Source organism: Eumetopias jubatus, unplaced genomic scaffold, assembly GCF_037043125.1.
Source record: "Eumetopias jubatus isolate StellerSeaLion01/CBP00866 unplaced genomic scaffold, mEumJub1_p1.0 scaffold_3, whole genome shotgun sequence".
NCBI lineage: Eukaryota > Metazoa > Chordata > Mammalia > Carnivora > Otariidae > Eumetopias > Eumetopias jubatus.
The window spans coordinates 9,525,442-9,548,779 of record NW_028274809.1 but is presented as its reverse complement, the minus strand read 5'-3'; the positions used below and the strand labels follow the sequence as shown (position 1 = coordinate 9,548,779).

The following is a 23,338-nucleotide window of genomic DNA, read 5'->3' as shown; positions in this document are numbered from 1 at the left end:
ATAAATAAATAAGAAAATTTAATATCTGAACATTTTAAAGTCAGATATTCAGTCATAATTACAAATATGCAATGACTTAATTTGAGTTTACTTGGGAGGGTGGATGGGCTTTTTGGTGGTTAGTTGGGTAAACATTTTAATGATTGTATTCCTAATAGGGCAAAAAAGACGTGGCTCAAATTTTCAACAATATTCTCAGAAGACAAATTGGTACAAGAACTCCTACTGTTGAATACATCTGCACTCAACAGAATATTTTGTTCATGTTATTGAAAGGGTATGTACAATGTAACAAAATTTATATTCTCAGTTGAAAAATAAAAAGGAAAGATGGTCTTGGATAAAGGCAGAATGGTAAATGTGGGAAAGTATTTTCTCTATAGTTTAGTCAGCTAATTTTTCCAAACTAATCTTAAACACATTTCCCTCCTTAAAATTCAGCCAGTGAGGTAAATTGCATTTGAAGATACCCATATGGGAGTTTAAAAGTGGGTGAATCGTGGGCCCTTAAATTCTCAAATCCTGTACAACTGAAGGAAAAAAAAGTCTTCTGTGATCTTACTTCTGGTCTCCAGATTTTAAAAGTTTATATGAACTATCAGTTAAATGTTGTGTTTAGAGACATCTTCTTTGGACAGATATGCACACTGTTGAGGCAGTAGAAGCTGCCTAGGAAGTGGAGCTGGGGTGCTGTATATTTTACCTGTGTTCCATCAACAAAGAACGTGTTGTTTATGAAGTCTGCCCTTTGCTTTTTACCTGTGTGTGTCTGCTGACTCACCCACTTAGTGCATCTTCCTGGAGTTAACAGCTGGACTAATAAGCAGGCATTTATGGTAGTTTGTTAGTATTGAAAAACAAACCAAAACCAAAAAAGCCTAAAAACTAAAAAAACTTGAAAACAAATCCTCTTCTCCCTCAATAGTGAGCCTCCCTGATTGGCAAGGTCACCCCCTGTAGTTTCACACACGACTTGTTTGCCAGCTCTGGGTCTGGTGTGCATCTGTTTGTCCCAGCATTGGTGCTGTTCTATTAAATTGGCGGACAGGCATTTTACTGGCATGACTGTTGGCGTGAATTGGCTTGCTCTCCTACCCCTCGCTTTATAGCTTGCCTCCCTCTGATTCGTATCTCTGTGGTTTAACACTTCCCCCAAGTTCAAACTTGTTTAGACAAAGCATGAGTCAGTGCATGTGTTTGATGCCAGCATTCTATTTCCTTCTATTTCTAAATGTCTATGTTGCTTCTTCAGATGTTGCCATACAGAACTTTTGGCATCTAATTTTTTGTTGTTACCAATCCAGAGTTGCGTGTGTAAACATGTAGTGAGTAGTTTGAAATTTTGGTGGTCTTAGAGCACCTTCCAGATGCCTTTGTGTATTTTTAAACAGAGTATTTCCTTTTCCATAGAAAGGAGTGGTTATTAAAATCCATAAATTAGTTTGCCTACATTTTCACTTGAAAGTAGCCAGAGGTATGATGTAGACGTTGTTAAACATCATGTGAATTCAGAATTTTAAGGTACAACTTCAAGAAGAATTGAGAGCTCTCACGTGAGCGGGCCAGAGCAGAAAACTCAGTGAGGGAAGAGAGGGGGAGAAATGGAAACGCAGCTGGTGTTGGTCTCCCCATCCTTTTTTAGCCCTTAGAGTGGAAAGTGTACAGAAAGCTGGAGGGAAGAAAATAACCAGCCTTTTCCTACCCCTTCCCCAGCTCTGACCATCACTGACCTTCTGTCACTCGTACTTCATTGCCCTTGCCCCCTCCTTTCCCTCCTCACACACAACAGTGCTTTAGTATGCACCCCTAGGATTTAGTACATAGTACATCCGAGGGTTTGTTTTTTACTGTAGTCATGATAACCATTTGCAAACCCAATGTTATCTTACACTCAGTGTTCAGATGCCCCAGACTTTCACACACAGAATGCCATTTTTCAGTTAGTTTGTTTAAATCCAGTTCCAAGCAAGGTCCACAAACTGAATTTGGTTCATATGACTCTTATGCCTTCTTTTTTTTTTTTTTTTTTTTTTTAACTACCATTTACTTGTTGAAGCAACTGGCTCATTTGTTCTGTAGAAAAATCACATATTTTGGATTTTGCATCCCTGTGGTTTCATTTAGTGTGTTCCTTTGTCTTCTGTTCTTTTAAATTGGTGAGCAAGTCTTTATGAACTCCAGCCAGGGGGTGGCGGGGAGGGGGGTTAAAACATATATGTTGTGTTTCAGTCCATTGCAGTCATTATGTCCAGATTTTTATATCCACATTGTGTCATCATTGGGCCATTGGGAAGCTCCTTCAAGTTGGTGCCCATGTTCTTATGGCAAGACCCCATTAGTCTTTGATAGCTTCCCTGCTTTCTGGCACAAGATGTCCCTTGCTCATTTTGTACGGGTTCCTACCCCAGACCTGGAAACAGCCATTTCTTCAAGGAGCCTTGTGAACTACCTTTTAAGATTTCTGTACCTTAGTTCATGAGTTTAGACTGCTCGCATACAACGTGACCACCTGCATAAGCTGGAAGTACTTTGTTGTTAGACATCAGGGGGACTTACGCTGCTGGTGTCCGTGTGCATTTGAACATAATCTAGTTGCTAGTGCTCAACTGCATCTGGAGAGAGTAGTTTTTTCTCTGTTGACTTGAATGTTAATGTGTTTTCCACTCTAGTGCTGACAGGTTGTACAGTATAACTGTTTGCCCTGAACTCAGTGGTTTATGGCTTAATCATTTAAGACAAGCTTGACAAACCACCATCAAAACCTGCCCAACTTGTTGTACCAAACTGTCTTACTCTTGTCTTTCTAGTCTCCTGCTTATTAAATTAAGATCAGTGAAGGTGAATGGTACGATCAGCCATTTTGTGAGCAGACATTTTCATGACCAAAGCGTCAGTCAGCATTCTAGTTGCTGGGCCACACGTGATAGAGAGGAGTCATTTGGATCTTCTTGAGGCTCTGTGATGAACCCGTGTACGACAGAGGGATACCACTGCTAGAGAAGATTAGTACTGTAGGATTTCAGGGGATAAAATGTTTAGTCAATGAGGCAAGTGTTGATAAAAGAGGTGAGACTAATGAGTGGAGTTCCAGAGGGTTTGGAGTTTGCATAGTTAGAAGAAGAGAGTGGTTCCAGGGACAGGAATGAACATGGTGATGGGCAGCAATAAGGAGATGATCGGAGTGAGTGCTTGATGGCCGAGTGGGAGATGACGTTGTACGGTAGGAACAGATCTCGTGAGGAGAAGCCTGGACATTAAGCCCAGAAGTTTGTCTTTATTTGATTGGCAAGTAGAAATCATTTTGAACTCCTAAGCTAGAAATGCTATTGATACCCTTGTGTGTTGGGTAAAATGGTTAAGACACAGCTTAAACAAAGATGCTGGTTAGGGAGCTCTTGCCTTTCTCTAGGTGTGAGTTAATGCAACAGTGGGGATGGATGAAAAGGAAATGAAACTAAAATATTTCAAAGAAGTCTTAAAAAGGATGGGTAGTTGTGACACCGAAGATGGGAAGGTTTGGATGTGCTGAAAGGGGGAAAGTGTAAACTGTTCTGTCCAATGCAGTACCTACTAAACACACTCCATCATTTTGTTTTAAATCAATTTAAATTAAATAACATTTAGAATTCAGTCCCTCAGTCATGCTAGCCAAATTTCAAGTGCTCAGTAGCCACGTATGGCTAGTAGCAACTACCGCAGTGGACAGCACAGATACAGAACACTTACATTTTCAGATGAGAAAGTTCTGGAAGACCTGTTTTAGACCCAGGTATCTGGAACAAAATCGTGGCGCCAAATTATAGAAATGAGGAAGCAGGGGACTGTTTTGCGGAGGAAGATGAGATTTGAATTTAGATACGTAGTGCTTATGGTAGACCTTTAACTGAAGTTGTCCAAAGGCAACAGAAAATGCCTAACTAGAGTTCAGGAGCAGACCTGAGTAAGGGAACTGTGGAGTCATGGTGGGAGCCGTGAAATTGTCCGGGCGATCACTAGCAGGCCAGCGGCCACGGAGAAATGCCCTCAGCCAGGCAGAAATAGGAACAGTCCTCGCGAGGGGGTAAAAAGAAGAACTGAGAGAGCTTTTTCTTTTCCTTTTTCAAAGACAGAGACGCAAAGGTTGGCACTGTTGGGACACTAAGGAGTAGAATTTATGTTGTGAGAGAAGTTTCTTTTAGCCAGGAAGAGGTCTTTTGCAAGTAGAATGTTGGGAAATGCAACGAATGCGGGAGGGTTGAGGAGCTGGTACATGGGAAAGACACAGAGCCGGTGCATGCAGCCCAAGAGGCGGTGGAGGGGCCCAGAGGCGGTGGAGGGGCCAAGGCCAGTCCCCGAGGCTAGGCATCTGTCAGAAGGGGGGCGGGCAGCATGGCTGAGAGGAAAATGGGGCTCCTTTCTGACCGAGGTAAGACACAGCCATGTGTGCATGACTGATGCCGGAGCGTCCCCAGCACCCACTGCGAGAGTCCGAGAGTCCTCCAGGCTCTCCTTGACAAGCACTCTGTGACCTCCTCAGGATCAGGCCTTTTAACTTTGTAGGGTTCATGTGGCCAAGAGTCTTGAAGGTTCTGTTTTGAGTATTGAATTGAAACAATGAAGTATAAGTGCTGTATATTTGATAGCCCCGTTTAGATACTATGAATTTGGGAAACGATTTTGTTTCATAATGGTTTTTGATTCAGCTTTTGGTTTTTCTAAGTCTTGAGAGCACCACACGTAAATCTAACCCCTTTTGGAAATCGGACCCTAAATACTTCTCCTCAAATATTTTAGCTTAAATTATGAATGTTTATTTATTATTTATTTATTGTTATTTTTCTTTGGTTTGAAGCAGTTGATCACCAGCTAATACGTGTGTGCCCTCTAGAGTAAATTAACCTGAGCACAGACCCTCCTCTGAGAGAGATGCCTTTTGTAACCTTCTCTGGTCAATTAGGACACATCTGAAACTTCCTATTCTAAAAATTTGAACTGTTCAGTGTTAGTAGAGGAGTTTTCAAACAGCAATCATGGTTTGTTTTTCTTTTTGTAGGTATGAATCTCCAGAAATAGCTCTAAATTGTGGAATAATGTTGAGAGAATGCATCAGACATGAACCACTTGCAAAAATCATTTTGTGGTCAGAACAATTTTACGATTTCTTCAGATATGTCGAAATGTCAACATTTGACATAGCTTCAGATGCGTTTGCCACATTCAAGGTAACATAAAACTATAGAATTCTAAAAACACTTGTAAGTCTGATTAACTGGTTTGCTGTTTTTTTCCTGAACCTCTAAGCTCCAAGTCTATACATGGCTGCCCTCTAGCGGGAGGAGAGAAGATATGTTTTATGTGTGTCCGTGTGACTTAGGTGTATGCAAGGGAGTCACAGATTAAAAAGGGTGGAAGAGTTAGATTGTAAGCTCTATCTAAAAGTGTGGTCAGTATGGGCAAAAGCACACTTTTCTGTTAAATTACCCATTAGGTGTGGTGTACTGGTACACGTACATCTAGCAAACAGGTTTTTCTCCTGTGTTGGAACATACTACAGCAGTTTCTCTGGTTAAACGCTGGACAAAGTAGTTGTCTTCTATTCAGGGCCATGCTAATTTGGAATAGGCATGTCTTTAAATACTAAAACCACAATCAGGACAGAGATTTACACATTGTGGACAGGCCCAAGGAAGCAATAGACTTAGCTCTCCTACCTCATGCTCGTGCCAAAGCTTATTTATCAAATGCTTGGGGGAAAGGGAGCAGAATCATCTGCGCTATCCAAATTATTATGTAGCCGCCCTTCCCTGTATACCTTATCTCCCTGTTGTGTATTTGTATAAACAAAATACACATATGATACAATACCACTGTACAACATGCACGTTTTTGTTTTGCATTGCCAGATTCTATGCCGTTTCCAGTATATAAAGTGTTAATATTTATTAGTGTTCTTCACAATGAAAGTAAGCCTTTAGATGTTACATATTCCCTTATATAAAATGTCTGACCTCATGAGTGAATATTTACTGCTACTTTAACGTAATCAGAATTTAATATACTAACCTGTGGACTACTTTGCTTAGAAACCATGGACACTGTTTTAGTGAGAAATAGCCACTTTTCTCATGAGGGTTCTAGTTTTATGACGATAAAGAGCCCTTGAGATAATGAGCATACACCTTGGTCTCTGGGTAAAATATGTCCCTCACAGTGAATGAACACCCTTAAAACAGGATGAAAACCTGGGGACCTGGCCATTAGGGTTTCACATGAAACGAGAATGAAGTAATAGTGTGAGAGGTGCCCAAGGATTTATTTTCCTGAAACCATTATTAAAGAGGCTATCAGAAGCCTTAGGTGATGAGATCTCAGATATTTTTATGTCAACGTGCAAAGCAAAATAGATTGAATTCGGGGTTATAACAGAGCAATAAATGTGATGTCTTTTATGTCACTGCATTTTGGGGATAGGACTCCTACTTGGGTTATAGTGGAAAGGGATGCCCCGTCGTAAAGCAGCAGGCCTGTTCCAGAGGGCGGGCGGTACGGGGAGAGATCCTGTGTGGAAAGCAAGGCACGAGCTGAGGGCGGTCACTGTGGGCGAGGTGGCGGTGGTGTGGGAGCACGTGGTAGGACCTGCCCCAGCGGGCGCTCGGTCCCACACAGCGGGCCAGCAGGTGAGAGAGACGTGTCAGCACCGCCAGAAACGGGATTCGTGGTATCTGACAGTCTTGATTGGCCTCGCTGATGGTTTCAGTATCAGCCCTCAGTCAGGGCTGCTGCTTTGACTTACATTCTCACAAGGAGAAAGCGGTGGTGATGGAATCACTGTGGGTAAAGCAACCCCAGCAGGTCGCGTTAGCCAGAGCAGGAGAGACGGGGCACCCGGCGCCTGGCAGGTAGGTCTGCCTGAGGAAGGGAAACTTAGCAGCACAGTGCAGGATCCGAAGGATGGACACTGGAAGAGACCGCGTTGAGAAGCTGCCCTGGCTTGTGTGTCTCAGCCGCTCCTGATGACACAGAAAGGGAGGAGCTCTTTCAAGAGGCCCCTGAACAGAGAACGCTCCGAGAAACAAAGTCAAGTAGAGCCCAAAACCAAGAGAGCGTGTGTGAGAGAGAGAGAGACAGACCTATCAGGCAGACCTTCCCTCCCCACCTTCCCTAGAAGGAACCTGGGTCAGTTGTGACAGTGTCCCAGAGCCTCTGACCAGACGTGCTGACCGGGAGGGAGGACTCTCCTCCCCTGGTTTCCTGCTGTCCTCGAGGGAGGACTCTCCTCCCCTGGTTTCCTGCTGTCCTCTTTGAGAGCCTGCTTGTATCCTAGAAAAAGGAGGACAGATCCGTGGGTTGCGCTATCCTTGAAGAATGTGACCAGACCTATCTCTCCAGAAAATGCACTCTGCACATAAAAACTTTCAAACAAATGCAGCTCATCCATAAACCTGGATTTAGAGTCTGTGGAACAGGTGCTGAGTCTCAAAAGGAAATTAAAAACTACCTGCTCCAGGGATGCCTGACTGGCTCGGTCAGAAGAGTGTGTGACTCTTGATTTCAGGGTCATGAGTTCAAGCCCCACGTTGGGTGCAGAGATTACTTAAATAAATATTTTTTAAAAACCCAAAACTACCTGCTCTAAATGTGTCCAAGATTTGTAGCTTGAATGAACGTGTACTAAGATAGTAAATTAGTGACCAAATGTTGTTCGTGTTTTCTTTTTTTGAGGACTTAAGGAGATGGGGAGGGGCATCAGAAGGCCAACAAATATATTTCCAATTTTTCCAGAGTAAAAGAAGGTAGATTCCCCAGAGAGGCTGGTGGAGCTTGGAGCTCGATGTTATACCTGTGTAAGGTTCTAGAAAGTGTTTCTAAAGAGATGATTTCTGAGCATTTTGGAAAGGAAACCGTGTACCCACAGCCAGCATGGATTCACGAAGAGTAAGTTCAGTCCTATTAATCTCATAGATGCCAGTAGCCGAGGGGACTAAGAGCATGTGGCTGCCTGGGTTCATTTCCCAGCTCTGCTGTGGATTTAATCCCAAGCTCTTCATCTGTTAAGATGGAAGTAATAATACTAGTACGTCAGGGTTACTGTGCCTCCACACAGGAGGACCGTGAGGATATACCGGATGTTGAATAATCGTACAGATCTGCTTTCATGGAATCGATGAAAAGATCGGAGCTAGAGTTTCGATGTAGTGATTTACATCTAATTGAATGCCCTATCCATAGGGTGCTAGAGAATGGGTTGCCATCACCCTGGAGAGAAATTTCTGGTGGATTTCCACTGGGCTTTGTCTCAGCCCAGCTGAACATTGTTAATGACTTAGATAAAGGGTGACAAGGCCTACTTACCACATGTGTAGGTGACAGCTTTGAAGGGAAAGATACTAGACAGTGGTGATCCTAAAATAAGGCTTCATAGCAATCCGGAGAGGCCAGAATGGAACAGGAGGTCTTCCACTCGAGGACCCAACTCTATAAATAAGGGATGTGGGAAGAGGCATAATAATATAGTGAATAATAACTATAATAGTTACTAGCGTAATCATTACTGAAATATAGGCAATTTTGTATCCGACTCCACCACCTCCTTTACAGATAAGGAAACTGGAGTCTATAGAAATGTTGGGTGAAGTCAGGCTATAAATGGGGAAGCCAGAATTTGAACCCAGGCAGTCTGCCTCCAGAGCGCACTCTGAGAAACAAAATTCTGAATACGTCCTGTAAAATTAAACAGTGTGATGCTGCTGCCCCAGAGCCACATGTGACCACATAGTGTGTGACCTAAGGAGCTGATGATGGTCTCGCCCCACTATAAGCCACTAAGGTAACAACACATAAATGTGTTCCGTTCCAGGCGCTACACTTTAAGAGGCACATAGACAAATAGATGACTTTCAGAAGACAGTAGATGGTGAGGGGGACTCAGAACCTGTCATGCGAGGAGTGGTTAAAGGAACTTGGACGTATTTAGCCTGGAGAAGAGAAGACTCGGTAGGGACTTGCCGTGAGAGCACTACATGTATGTGAAGTGGGGTCCTATAGACAGTGGGTTGGACCTATTTCTGTGGGTTCTGATAGTTTCTGGAAATAACCCGGGGCTAGGTTTGACTCTAGCGCAGGGAGGACTTTCTAACCCTCAAGAGCTTTAAAGGGAAACCACACAGTTGGAAGAATTGAGTCTTTTGTCCTGGGACACGGTCAAGCATCAAGAAGGAAAATGAGCCACACAACTTGCCAAGGGTCTGTGAAATTGAGCCCTGGGGTCAGTGGCATTTCCTCAGGCACCCCAGGGCCGTGCTTGCCACGTGGTGTTTTGAGACCCCAACTTACTAGCTTTTAGGAATCTTTTTAAATTCAGCATACCCCAAAAGTTGGCTGCTCAATCTGCTGGGCTCGGGAGATGACCCCTGCCTTTTCTCCCAGTCCTGCCAGGGCCTTGGGTAGACTAGAATTTAGATAGGGAGGAAGTCAGAGATCCTGCTCCTTCTCCCCACTGCTAGCTGACCCAGCACCTTGCAGTCTGGGCTCACATGGCACCCTGGAAATTTTGCAGGTTGCTGACCACTGGCTGCATGACCTTTTCCCTTTGTCTTCTTCTTGTGTCCCCCCCAGCGTGGTTTGAACTCTCTGGAGCTCTTGGCTCTAGCCCCTAGGCTGAGGTTCCTTCTCATCTCTCAGTAGACAGGCTCTGCCCAAGTTCCCACCTCCTCTTTTCCCTGCTTAGAATCAGCCTTTTCCGGTGCCGGCTCTCAGCAGTTGCTTCCTTCCTACCAATGTGTCACTCCTGTCCAGGCCCTCGTGTGGCCCGTCTTGACAAGGAGCTTTCGTCCTGCGGTGTATTGGGGTTCTGGCCCCTACTTCAGCAATCTCAGAGCGCCCCTTCAGTCTCTCCTACCCCAAGGTCATTGAGATTTGATTCCTAGATTGACAGGGGTTTCCTGGGTTTCCTGGTCTCTTGAAATCAAAGGTAATAGAATCTCTCCTAGAGGGGAGATGTTAGAGGTCCCCACTTTTCCTGTGTGACCCAACTATGAGGCTCTTGCTGCTGTTTGGGATCCAACCTTCAGAGTACTTTCCTTACTCAGAACTTGAGTAGAAATCTATTGCACCACGTATTTAGGACTTTTGCTTTCTAGAGCAGTATCTTCTACCTACCTGTCCCTGATATCAACCCCAGTTGAGAGCCATTGTCTTTAAGACCCCCACCTTCGTCATTCTCTTCTGTCAGATTATGGCAGAGCGGTGAACACTGGGTTCCTTTCACTGTACATCTTTGTGTTGGTCTCCAGAATGACTTAGCCACAAAAAAAAAAAAAAAAGAAAGAAATGACAGTTTTGCATGGATCCTGACACACTAATCCCTTAATTCGCTTATTCATTTGTTCAGTCAGCTCACTCCACAAGCCTGAGTGCCAGTCCTGTCAGGCACCGTTCTGTAGATGCTGAGGTTCAACAGTGAACCAGACAGACCCCTGCCCTTGAGGCTCCTACACAGGGGGGACCACCATATACAGATGACAGTAGCATATAGAAGGAGGAAGTGCCTTTAACAAGCATCCTTGATACATTCCCTTCAAGGTCTTGTGTACCTCTCTCCCTAATAGCTGACTCCCGTGGGCCAGTATGCTAAGATAATATAAATTTTCCTTTTCACCCCCCTATCTCCTGCCCCATATGGGGAAGCTTCATAGCATTTCTTTTCCGGCTTCTTGAGGATGCTCAAACCTCAGGTTTCCTGATTTTGTCGATTTAATCCCCAAGGGGGATTTGGAAAAAATGAGGTCTTTCCTGGGCATACAATGCATACCCTATCCAGCAGTTTGAACACCTGTAAATCTTTGGGGTGGAGTTAGAAGCCGCCTTAAAAGCATACTTTGAAGATTGCTTGATGTGATGTTTTCCCAAACCTGTTCCCTGATTTTGTTGGTTCATTCATTTATTTATTAAATATTAAGCTCTTCCTATGTGCTGGGCACTGCATGGGTGCTGGGGATTCAAAGATCAGTAAAAATAGACATGACCATTATATTTATAGAACTTACAGTCTAGCATGAGAGAGATGGTAATCAGATAGTCCCACGGACTTAAAGACAACTGTGTCCATGCTTCGGTGCTGGTGACCAGTCTGGAAGGCTTCTCACCACATGGCAGTGATGTGGGAGCAAGGTTCGAAGGTGGTAGTTAGCTAGGCCGAGTGGGAAGCCTGTGTGAGGAAGGCCTTTCAGGGAAGGGCAGTCACACAGTAGGTGACAGAAGAGCTCCCTGCCGGGTCCCCACGAGGGAACCAGAGCCGTAGTGCTTTCCACGTGTGTTTGACCGTGGAACATTTCCTAGGGCGTTTCTTAGGACCAGCATTACACTTGGACATACTTCAGGAAACGCTAGTTCATTGCGACCTGGGCCCCTCAAACATGAACAGCTAAGAAGACAAGGAGAGTTGGTTCGGAGAACGGGGATTATTGGCACTAAGCTCTCCAGTGGGTGGCTGTAAAGGAATTGGATTCGATAATTCACCAAGTAGTGACTGACCGTTTCTGCTGTCACATGTTCCCATTCTCTTTCCCACCTGGTGAGACCAAGGCTAGTTCGTTGCTAACTTGCAGGTTCTTAAAGGCAGGGACCACATTTTTTGTCTTTGTAGCCCCAGCACCTAGAACTTCACCTGGCACATAGTAGATATTTTCTGAATGAATGACCCTTGAGTTGTGTCCTGGGACAGCCATATGGTGAGGCATAAGCTCTACTTTGTAGGCATGCGAAATTGGACACTCGGACATTCTGATATTTGAGTCTACATTTTTGCAGCATTAGTCTGCTTACTGAGGAGCTAATGTTTTTAACATGGTGGGGTTTTTTAAAACATTCTGTCCCTAAAAAAAAGATTGCATTAGATATGGAACTGAATGTAACAGAATTTAGGAGGAAGAAAATGGAACCTCCGATACTTTTTCTAATGAAAGAAATTTCCTCTTTCTCCACCAGGAGCAGTGTTCTATTTGACATTTTACCATAATCGTTTACTTTTATTTCACTTTATTGCTTTATTCCCTTTCTTTGAATTTGTTTGTTTTTACATTTTTCCTTCTAAGATCTGTAGACCTGTGACTAATCACAATCATTATAATCACAGTTTCAAATTATTAACGATTTGATTCGCTCTTACCTAGAATCAACATTTTCAACATAATTCATGTTCAAATGTTTTTAAGTATAGTGATTTTTAACAACAGTTTTTATCAGGTAAAATGGCGTGGCATGTTTTAGGATTCTCTTTTCTAAAAGAACTTGAATGCAGAACAACTGTAAAATAGTGTATTTTCTTTCTCTAGGATTTACTTACAAGACATAAATTGCTCAGTGCAGAATTTTTGGAACAACATTATGATAAAGTAAGTATATGAAATACTACCTTAATATTGTAAGTTTGGGGGTGCCTGGGTGGCCCAGTTGGTTAAGCATCCAATTCTTGATTGCAGCTCAGGTCATGATCTCAGGGTCATGAGATCGAGCCCTACGTCAGGCTCTGTCCTTGCTGAGTGTGGAGCCTGCTTAAGATTCTCTCTCTCTCTCTCCCTTTCCCTCTGCCCTACTCGCGCACGTGCTCGCTCTCTCTCTCTCCCCCCCGCAAATAAATAAATAGTAAGTCTTGTACCAGAAATGAAAGATTTAAGTTAGATTTTTATGCCAGATACTTACTTTGAAAATGTAATGGTTTTAAATGGTACTATAATCATTTCTCTACTGAAATGAGGTATAAGAGTGTTAACTTGGTCAGAAGCAGAAATTTATCTCTTTGATTGACACGCTACCCTTTGCATCTCTCCTTGCTTTAGGGGAAGAAATAAAAGTGCTTTGTTGCCGAAAGACAATATACAGTTAAGATAAAAAGAAAATTATCATCAGACTTAACTCTCCCTTCCTTTCTATCAGTTGTTGACTTTCCTGTTGCTTCCAGGAGAGAGAAGAGGGGGGGTGACCCTGAGGGTGAGAAGAGCATTAGGCTGGGGGCGGGCGGTGCTCTGCTCCTGCCCTGCTGCTGCCTCCTCGTGGCCATGATCAAGGCCGTTACCCCTGGGGGACTCAGACGTCCGTCCTCCTTATAAAGTGAGGACACTGGACTAGCCCAGCAGTAAGGGCCCTTCCAGGTTGAGCCATTGTCACATTGCCTGGTACTAAAACTCCCAGAAGTTTGTAAACAATCCCGAGTGAACGTGATGGGCGCAGCAGGCTACAGTGCCCTGGGCTCTGCTCCCCACCGCGCCCCCCAGCGCCTATCCTTAGGCCAGGTTGGTTTAACTGCCGTGCTGTCCACAACCCTATGGGCTCACTGAGAGAAGCTAGGATAATAACAGCCCACTTAAAATTCCTGTCCCAACCCATGAGATCTGGCTTAGATTTTCTTTCTTCCACTAGTCGTTTGAATTTCTGAAATCCTAGGCACACAGTGTTAATACTTCGTCGTTCACTTTGCTGTTCAACTAAATTGTAAGATTCTCAGAGGCAAAATCTGCGCTTTTGAACTCTTTTGTGCTCCTCTCTCCCTCCCACTCGGTAACATCCATCACGCAATGCTGAGTACATAGGAAGTCCCTCATGGAAAGCCTCAAGAGTGGCTTAAGCATTGCTGGTCATCAATTTTTTTTAATTTTCCATTCGGATATGGTACAGTTCTTTGCATGCGCGTTGGTTTAAAGTGGGAGCACAGGCATCTCAGGGCTGCCTTTCTACAGCAGTTAGAAGCGTGGGCTTCGGCACCAGGCTGCCTGGAGTCTGGCTTCAAGTCCCAGCCCCACCTTGGGTGGCTGCCTTCATTAACCCTCTGCCTTGGAATCCTCAGCCCTAAAAGAAGGCCCGTAATAGCACCGTCGCTGTTGTCGTGGGTTGTTGTGAGGATTACTAAGAATGTGTGTGTCACGCGCATGACAGCAGCGCCTGGAACGCAGTACGCAGCTAGTAATCGTTGGCAGATTGTGTTACTGCCTGGTCTCAGGGATTCTCCGACTTAAATACCGGTGTCTTAGTTTAAAGCCCACTGAAGATACAGACTAACAGTGACATCAATTTAGTTTTGTAGTAAAATGCTTTCCTACATGTTACTAATGGATGACGTTGGTTAACAGGGTTTTAGGAAAATTTATGTGAGGCAGCTAAGAGAAGTGTGTAGACCGTGTGGTCAGATCTCGGGGAGTGAGAAGGTGAGCGAGGAGCCAGGGGGTGCGATTACACAAGACTTCGTCATCTGAAGTCCTGCACGCTTGGGCCCTGAGCTCTCTAATAACCAGAAGCATAGAGAGAAACAGAATCCGTTTAAAAAAAAAAACTCGCAACACCTGTAAAACAAAACATATTTCTTCTGTTGGCATTCTCGGGGGATTTCGATCAGAATGGCTTGTAGTGGATGCAGCCCTCAAGGTGGCTGAAACGCTGAACTGAAGTGTAGCTAATTCCCCGGGAGCAGATCTTCGAGGAGCCCCAGAGGTGCCTGTCCTCGCCCCATATTCCTAACCCAGGGAGGAGATCCAACATCCCTGGGGGAGCGCATGGACGACACATGGCACTCTTCAGCCAGTCCTCTGTCAGAATAATATCTTGCACCTAAGCTTATCCTAGAAGTTGGGCAGCAAAAAATCTTAACCTGCATTTTCTGTCAAGAACTTTAGGGGTACATATTCTGTGTTACTGATTAAAGGCAGATCCAGTTGTTTGGATCGTTGGGTTGATGATCCTTTGAGGAGAAAGTTGGGTTAACATCCTTCTCTGAAGAAGGAGAAGTCTGCCATCCCACCTCTGCCTAGAGATAAGCATATGTTCTGGGTTAGCTCTAAAGCAGGGGTCAGAAAACCTTTTCTGTAATGGGCCAGATAGTAAATATTTGAGGCTTCCTGGCCATGCAGTCTCTCTCGATTCTCCGGTGTCTCCTGTGTTGGAGAAAGCAGCCGTAAACAATACATAAACAGACTTATTTACAATACGTGAATGAGCATGGCTGTGTTCAACAAAAGTTTATTTATAAAAGCAGGTGGCGGGCTCGATTTGGCCCCAGAGCTGCAGTTTGCTAACGCCTGCTCTAAGTCACAGATGATTCTGGCTGGTAAGGACCCATGGTGAAGCTTAGGCACCAGCAGCTTCAGCAAGTGTGGCCTTGTCCCCTGTGTGTCCCTCCTGCTTTGATGGGCTTCTCCTTGCCATGCCAGTGACACCACACACTTGTTAGTGCGCACCGTTTTGTAAATCTGGTGGACACGTGTCACTTCCTGAGTATGTCACGTTGGGCACTCTCCAGTCTTCATTCGTGCTGTGTCCTTCCCTCTTTATCTCTGAAGAATACTTTTCTCCTCCCCTTTTCTAAATGAAATTGCTGCCATTACTCAAGATTGAGCCCAAGTCCCAACTTCTCTAGGACACCTACCTGTTTGACAGTGCTGAATTTCTCCTTTATTTTTAATTATTTTCTCCTTTTGCTTGATGCGTTGAAGGAACAGGTAACTTTTCTCTTTGTGGTTGTGCTTCAGGCTCACTGAATTGTAAAAAAATAGAAATTTTCTAGAACCAAGAAATGAGAGCTGACTCCACCTTGAGAAACATTTGGAGGGTAGGAGTTACGTTTGTGCATATGGAGTTTGGATGACAGAAGAATACCAGATTTAAGCCGTATGGGCCTGTCTAGCACTGGGCAAGGGTTGGCCCCAGGAGCCCTCCTCCTGGAGGTCATCCTCGGGCACCCCTAAGGATCACCCTGAGTGCCGCTGAGGAAGGCTGTGTGAGACAGAAGGGCGGCTGGTAGCCTTCGTGGTGTTAGAAGTTCATGCTCAGGGGCGCCTGGGGTGGCTAGTCGGTTAAGCATCTGACTTCGGCACAGGCCACGATCTCAGGGTCCTGGGATCAAGCCCCACAACGGGCTTCCCACTCAGCAGGGAGTCTGCTTGTCACTCTCCCTCTCCTACTGCCCCCCTCTCTGCTCATGTTCTCTCACTCTCTTCAAATAAGCAAAATCTTTAAAAAAAAAAAAAAAAAAAAGTTTGTGCTCAGCTTTTTAATGTTCTCTACCAATCTTTAAAAATATAACTCCTGATACATGTTTTCTTGTGTTTTAGTTCTTCAGTGAATATGAGAAGTTACTTCATTCAGAAAATTATGTGACAAAAAGGCAGTCACTCAAGGTATGACTGATTATTTCATGTCATTTATTTCTCTTCACCCTGTGTTTGGGGAAAGGGAGATATGCTGGGGTGGGTCTTAGACGTTTGAAAGGAAAATATATTTGTCCATGGTCAGGATTTTTGTGGAAAGGAAGGAGTGCAGCCGTGGTCCACACAGGGCACCTGCCCACCTGCCCGTAGGTAGGGTACCAAAATGGGATACGCAGAAGTTTGAAGAGGTCTCTGCTTCTTAGCAATACAGTATTTTACATTTGGAAGCCTGTTTTTGAAACTTAGAATTACCTCAGCCGGACAAAGGCCCAGTAGCTGTTGTGCTTCCTGGGACGGCACAGGCTTACTGTGTGGAGGGGACGCGAGCAGGGAAACCTTGAACCGCAGGCAGGTTTGGCTGCTTTGTATCAACCTGGGATATGGACAGTTCCATCTGCAATTTAAATTTAAGATTTAAAACTCTGGAACGGGGTTTGGCAGACTATAGCTCACGGGCCAAGTGCAGCTCCCTGCTATTTTTGTAAATAAAGATTTATTGGCACACAGATAATTTACATATTATGTGAGACTGTTTCAGAGGATAACAGCAGATTTGAACGGTTGCTGCAGAGACCATATGGCTGGCAAAGTCTAAAAACATTTACTATCTGGTCCTTTACAGAAAATTTGCTGACCTCTGCTCTAGAAAATTCTCAATACAGTTAATAAAAGCATACCTCTCACTCTGTCAGTAAGTGGTCCTGACAGGAACTATAGATGGAAATCACAAAGGATTTAGGGGGAAAATCCTAATTCCATTTATACTTTTTGCCATGTCCACTTTAAATTCTACTCTGCTCAGAGTTCTTCCTGTCAGAGCTGTCTGAACTCATTTGATCAGGACTGCATTCCTGCTGCCCTTCTTGCCATGGGGAGATCACTCGTGAAGACCTTATCTTTCTATGGGAATGGACTAAAGGACATCAGGGGCGGCTTTTATACTTTGTGTCCTTTGATGAGAACACGCTCTACCATCCAAATTTCCAAAAGAATCTTTGCCATCAGGCCAGCTACTTCTTGTCCCTTAAGGCTGTAACTCCTACAGTGGGGGACCAATCATAGCCACAGTTTGGAAGTGTGTCGCTGCTGAAATGGTCCAGGCGGGCTGGGGCGCTTCCCACTCCTTGTTGCTGTTCGGGCCTCGCCTCCCAGCCTGGCCCATGGTCCAGCACCCGGGGTCCTCTGCCTCCTCCCTTCTCCTGGTGTGCTGGTTGGCGATGGCCACTGAGAAGATCAATCTTTTCATCTTGGGAGTGGGGAGCGGTACTTCTCTTGCGGCTGTTTAAGGACATTTTCTTCCCTGTACATCGGTGTGATGTAATACACATTTGCAAGATTCGCAATACAGTGTAGGCCCCCCTGTGATTCTGCACACGGTCAGGTGGCCCTGTGCAGCCCCTTTCTGTCCGAGGGCCAAGGTCTCCACAGCATCACAAAGATATGAGCAGCGGGATAGAGCCAGCGTCTTCCAAGGCCAAGGACACCAGGCAGGATTACCTAGGGTAGTAGCTTCCAGGGCCAATACCTCTTCGCAGGAGGGGTAGCAGGGTAGTTTATTGGCAAATCAATAGACTTTGACCAAATTCTGAATTTTGGGGCTGTTTAGATAAGGAGAAGGGCTTTCAAGACCTTTCTGCCACTTACGAATTGCCACCATGAAAAGGAAGTTTAAGACCACTATTTGCAAGACCTTAGTCATGGACATGAAGCCGGTCTTCGGCTCCTGCGGTTTCATAATACCTCATGAATGCATGGAGCAATTTGGGAACCAGTGGTACTTTAAAAATGGATTTTAATTTGTACTTCTGTTTTTGCAGTTACATTGGCATTTATTATTCCTATATTTATTTTATCAGCTAATATGTATTCTCTGTGCAAGACCTCAGACTTTTATTTTTATGTCTAAAGAAATATGAAGAATTACCAGTTACCCTCCTCCAGATAACCAAATGAGCCATGTTCAGTATTTCCTTGGTTTCTGTGATAGAAAATGAATACCAGTAAAGCGATAAACCTTCACATAATAGTAACTTTAGAGTCTTCATAAGAGTAAATACCTGTTGCTTCTTACCTTAAAAGTTGTATATTTTGTGATTCAGATTGATGTGAAGCCTGAGCTTGAGCTTCTGAATTCTTCCTATAATTTCTTTATAAATCCCAAGTAGAATAGATTCGTTCTCCTGCATATCAGGTTATTTTTCATTTCATATGATGACATGTTGCTTATCTAGAGATCAGTTGTTTGGCAACTTCCAAGTACCTAGAACATAGCCAGGAATCCAGAAAGGAATTAACCAAAGCAATTAATCCAGAATAACTGTATTCAGACATTTTGCTTCTTCCTCAGACCTCACTACACTCTCGTGAGATGTGGGTCCTGTCCTCCATTCCCACTGTGGTTGATGGAACTGGGGCACAGGGAAATTAAATAATGTGCTCAAGGTTGCACAGCTCACAGGGAGAGCAGGAAGCCAGGATTTGAACCCACACAGGCTGATACCACAAGGACTGCAACTGGACCTCAAGCCCACGGCAGGCCTGCTGGACCCAGACTAGAAGTTGGCCCACTGACAACATGAAGGGGTGACCGTTGGTCTCGGGAAAATAAAACTAGAGCAAGGAGTGACAATTTGAAAACCAAGGACTGATATGGTATAATGGACTCTAGAACTCAGCCCTGGAGACAGGCTTTTTTTTTTTTCTTAGCTTAATTGATGTCATTAGTGATGATGGGGAGTTATTAAGAGAAAACTGGAGTATCTTCAGGATACTTTGCTGAAGAAAGAACAGAGAAATAATCATTTTTATAAACCTTCCTGAATCAGATATGATGAAAGCATGACTTTGGCAAGCTTAAGGCTAAGTGTATGGAAGCTTTTGACCTGGAACCCTCTGTCCTGGGAAGTCCAGAATAATTTTTTAATTAAGCTAAGATTTGTAGTTAAACAAGAATTGTCAATAACTTAGCTTCTGACCATTTTCTCTGATAGTTTTTTTTTTTAATGAGATCACGTAAATGCGTGTTTAAAGAGTAGGTTCTGACAGTTTCAGATTCTGGGCCAGTGTGCCTGGGGATGTATCAAGAGCAGAGAGCAGTGTCGGACCCCCCATAGGCTTACCCCCAAAAGAAAGGCCTAAGTGTGCAAGGAGCAAGTGGCAGGTAGGTGCGCGCTCAGCTTTTCAGTCATAACTTAAGTTCAGCTCGTTGGTCTTTTGCGTACCTGTTAATATTCTGTGCTTAACAATGATGATCATAAAGTGAATTATTTTTTTAAACTTTGGTTTTACTTGAAATCTTGATGATAATGTAAGAGTTAATTGTTGAAATGTCTTCTCAGCTTCTCGGTGAACTACTCTTAGATAGACACAACTTCACAATTATGACCAAGTACATCAGTAAACCAGAGAACCTCAAATTAATGATGAATCTCCTACGAGACAAGAGTCGTAATATCCAGTTTGAGGCCTTCCACGTTTTTAAGGTAGAGTGCTAGAACCATAAACAGTATTCTCCTCTAGAGTTGCTAATCTCATTTCATTTACCAGTTATTGAAATACTATTCACCTCATTTTCGTAATCAAAGTGATCCAACAGTCAGTATTCATATTTGCGTAGTATAACATTTAAACAAAAATATACCCGGAAACAGGGTATATCATCTGGACTGGGGACAAGAAAAGTGTGTATTTTAGAGGAATGTGTCATTTATCTTCGGCATAGAATATTATTAATCACAAAGTAAAGGGTAATCCATTTCTTAATGCTTTTCCTGGAGGTTTTAGTACTTAAAAATCTATTCTCACTTTCTGTGCCCAGAAATAATTCCTGCCCATTTCATTCTAAAATCAATCTATATTTACCACCAGCCCCTGAATTTCAGAGCATGAATGGATGGGTCAGTTCTTTTGACTGAAACATATAATACCCCCCCAACACACACACACACACACACACACACACACACACACACACACACACACACACGACTGAAACATATAATACCCCCCAACACACACACACACACACACACACACGACTGAAACATATAATACCCCCAACACACACACACACACACGACTGAAACATATAATACCCCCCCAACACACACACACACACACACACACACACACACACACACACACACACACACCCACACCCTCTTGTAAAATGAGGTCTTCCAAAGCAGAAGCTTCTGCAGTGTGCCTTGACTGCGGCCGGGGTCTCATTCTTCCCTGTCACTGATGCCGGTTTCTCTCCGTGCAGGTGTTTGTAGCCAATCCCAACAAGACACAGCCCATCCTGGACATCCTTCTCAAGAACCAGACCAAACTTATAGAGTTCCTCAGCAAGTTTCAGAATGACAGGACCGAGGACGAACAATTTAACGATGAGAAGACCTATTTAGTTAAACAGATCAGGGATTTGAAGAGACCAGCTCAGCAAGAAGCCTAATTTCCAGTCAACATCTAAAATATTAAATCCAAATTCAGCATTTGCTGTTAGCTATTCAGCATCAGGCACTCTTACCAGTTCATGAGGGACTTTACTGCTAGCCTGCTGTTAAGTGAACGGTTTTTCATTTTTACCTTTTTCGTTTTTTTAGTCCAAGTTGGAGAACGTAGCTGCTGCTTTCTTGCACACTAGAGCACACGTGGACTTTCTCTTGATCTTTTGTGTCGTTTCAGAGTTTAAGGACTCTGTTTGCTGTAGGAGTTGTGAACGTGGCTAGGTTCCCGAAGGCAGATGTATAGATGGTGGTGTGATGTGGGGAAGAAGGGGCTTGCTGTTGTCAGATCAAACCTGCGTGTCTGCATTGATCCCTGGTAAAGGTCTGAGCGTGGGTGCTTGGTAAGGGTGTACGCCTTCACTAAAGGAAGATGGAGCAGAGCTGAGGGCAACCGTATCCAAGATGGGAGCTTTTTGGGTGGATAAAGTTGACGTGCGAATGAATTGATAGCAACTTCTCAAAGTTGTGAAGCTTCATAAGGTCATAAGGAAAATGTATATATGCTTTTCACAGCTTTCTAGAATTTTTTGACATTTGATTTTCTTGAGACTTGTAAACCTGGATATGTTGAAGGGTATTTGTTAATTTTACTTTTTGGAAGGTATTTTAAACCAGTAGAGCTAACGGTGACACCTTGCATTTCATTTCAACAATGCTTACAGGTTTCTTTTGTATATAATTCTTAGAATGCTTATTTCTTTTAAATGATTTAATTTGTACAGCAGAGGAATGTTACTGTATTAGTATGTAACTATTACCTAATATTGAGTTTTTGCAAAAAAAAAAAATGAATGCTCATATGTAATTGAAATACTTCCGATCACATGAAAATGCTGATTTAACATTTAAGTATCACAGCATTAAAAGAAAAAAATGGAAACCAATCCTTTGTATTCAGTTACCTACTGGGGAGCCGGCAGTCGGCTACGCTTTCCTGCGTGATGTTGGCCTTATTCATTTAAACGAGTCATGAGTTCGCCAGATACGGATGATCCCGATTATGCTAAATTACTGCTGATTCTCCGTATGTGGGGGAAGCCTCTGTAGAGCACCTTTTCCTCCTTAGAGTAAGTAATCCAGTACAATAGTTGTGAAACTGAGTAATTAAAACTTCGGCTTCTCTTAGGAAAAGAAGAGTCTCTAGTCCTAGGTGTCCTATGGGGAAATTTATTTTTTTTAATGTCCTGTTCCTCAATGCTGCAAATGATCAGTATTTATGAAGTAACTGATTTTGCACCACTTTTTGTTACTGTGACCACAGCAGAACAATGTCTCCTAGAACATATCTGTGTAAAGTTACTAGAATGGTATCTGTTCATCTTAGTGATACAGAGATCACAACTAACATCTTAACAAATCAAGAGTTTGCCAGTTCGAATTCAGCATGGCTGTAGCTGATTAAGAAATTTATATAATTACTCTTTGCTAGCCTCTCTCACTAATTGAATTATTTATCAGCCAGCAAAGTGAGTCTCCCAATGATGTTTTAAGCATGAGGTTTTCAACCCTCCTAGGAATCCCAGTGAGGAAAATAGCTCCAGGAAACATAGATGTGTTTTATTCCATCCCATTAAAAAGGCAGCCTACATTATAATTGGTTTTTCTGAGGCTGTCTTTTCCAAAATCTGTGTGAAGTAATTTCTGTTTTTCTATCGGAAGTATGGAAAGCGATCCAAGCTCCTCGAAATGGAAATATCCAAGATGTTTAGGAAGGGAAGGGCAGACTTGACCGTGATGAAGCGTTCTGGTTCTCGTGGTCTCGTGCTTGGTATCTGGGTTTAGCGTGAAAACATTAGTTACACCAAGTGGAAGAAAGGTTTCCTTGCCAAGCGCCAAGCTGGTTCTTCGAACTTGAAACAACCAACCAGCTTCCACTTGGGTGGCGGCTTCACGGCACTAGCACCCCCGTGTGGAAGGCAGTGGGGGTGCAGCCTGTCAGAACCCATACGCCGCCGATGCATTGGCATCTGTTTTGTTGTTTTTTTAACAAAAATGTGAGAACATTCAAAGTTGAAAAGTTGCATTTGAAGTTATGATCATTTAATATATTCACATTACCAAAACTACTATACTGGAAGTGGTTTCTTTTTGTGTTATAAAGGTTTAATTTTACCTAAGTCCGTTACAGTTACTCAGTGTGATTTTTAACCCTTAAAAAAAAAAAAAAAGGTGGAGATGTATACAGTTGTTAACAATGCCATGAAAGCATTTCTTTTTTCCTGAGGAAACGTAAATTTCTTATCAGAATATCTGGCTGGCCCTGTAATTTAAATTAAAATAAAATTTTGGAGAAACAGCATTGTCCGTTTTTATGGTGTCTTACAGATAGTTGCATTTGTGTCCCTGTGAACAGCCCCGTCGGGAGAAACACCAGCACAGATCTTGTCACAAACTAACCGGAAACAGTTAACACACACACGCCTCTCCGAGTCTTTTTTCCTATTCAAGTTCTACTTTTGGCGTCAAATGCGACTCGCCCTAACGTGCTGGGGCTCCCAGCTCGCTGGCCCTGCCTCTCACAGTTCAGTATTGTCACCCCTTGTTTGATGGCTTTTTTAGACCCTACATTTCGGGAGCGGGTCCTTCATCCATTGCTCTGTGACCTTTTACTGTGAACACTCGAGGGTAGAACTGGACCACTGGGCAGGAGGGTTATAA

General features: G+C 43.5%; 1 protein-coding gene across 2 annotated transcripts in view; it reads left to right on the top strand.

Moving 5' to 3' along the window:
* The window catches only part of CAB39 (calcium binding protein 39), a 90,148-nt gene extending 67,169 nt beyond the window's left edge, over positions 1-22,979 (top strand). For both annotated transcript variants that reach the window (XM_028105317.2, XM_028105316.1), the window contains exons 4-9: positions 159-277; positions 5,033-5,201; positions 12,312-12,371; positions 16,077-16,142; positions 19,511-19,654; positions 20,437-22,979. In XM_028105317.2, coding sequence (XP_027961118.1) covers positions 159-277; positions 5,033-5,201; positions 12,312-12,371; positions 16,077-16,142; positions 19,511-19,654; positions 20,437-20,625 — 747 coding nt within the window. In that variant the 3' untranslated portion in view covers positions 20,626-22,979. The remainder of the gene's footprint in view (positions 1-158; positions 278-5,032; positions 5,202-12,311; positions 12,372-16,076; positions 16,143-19,510; positions 19,655-20,436) is intronic.
* Positions 22,980-23,338: the final 359 nt, after the last annotated feature.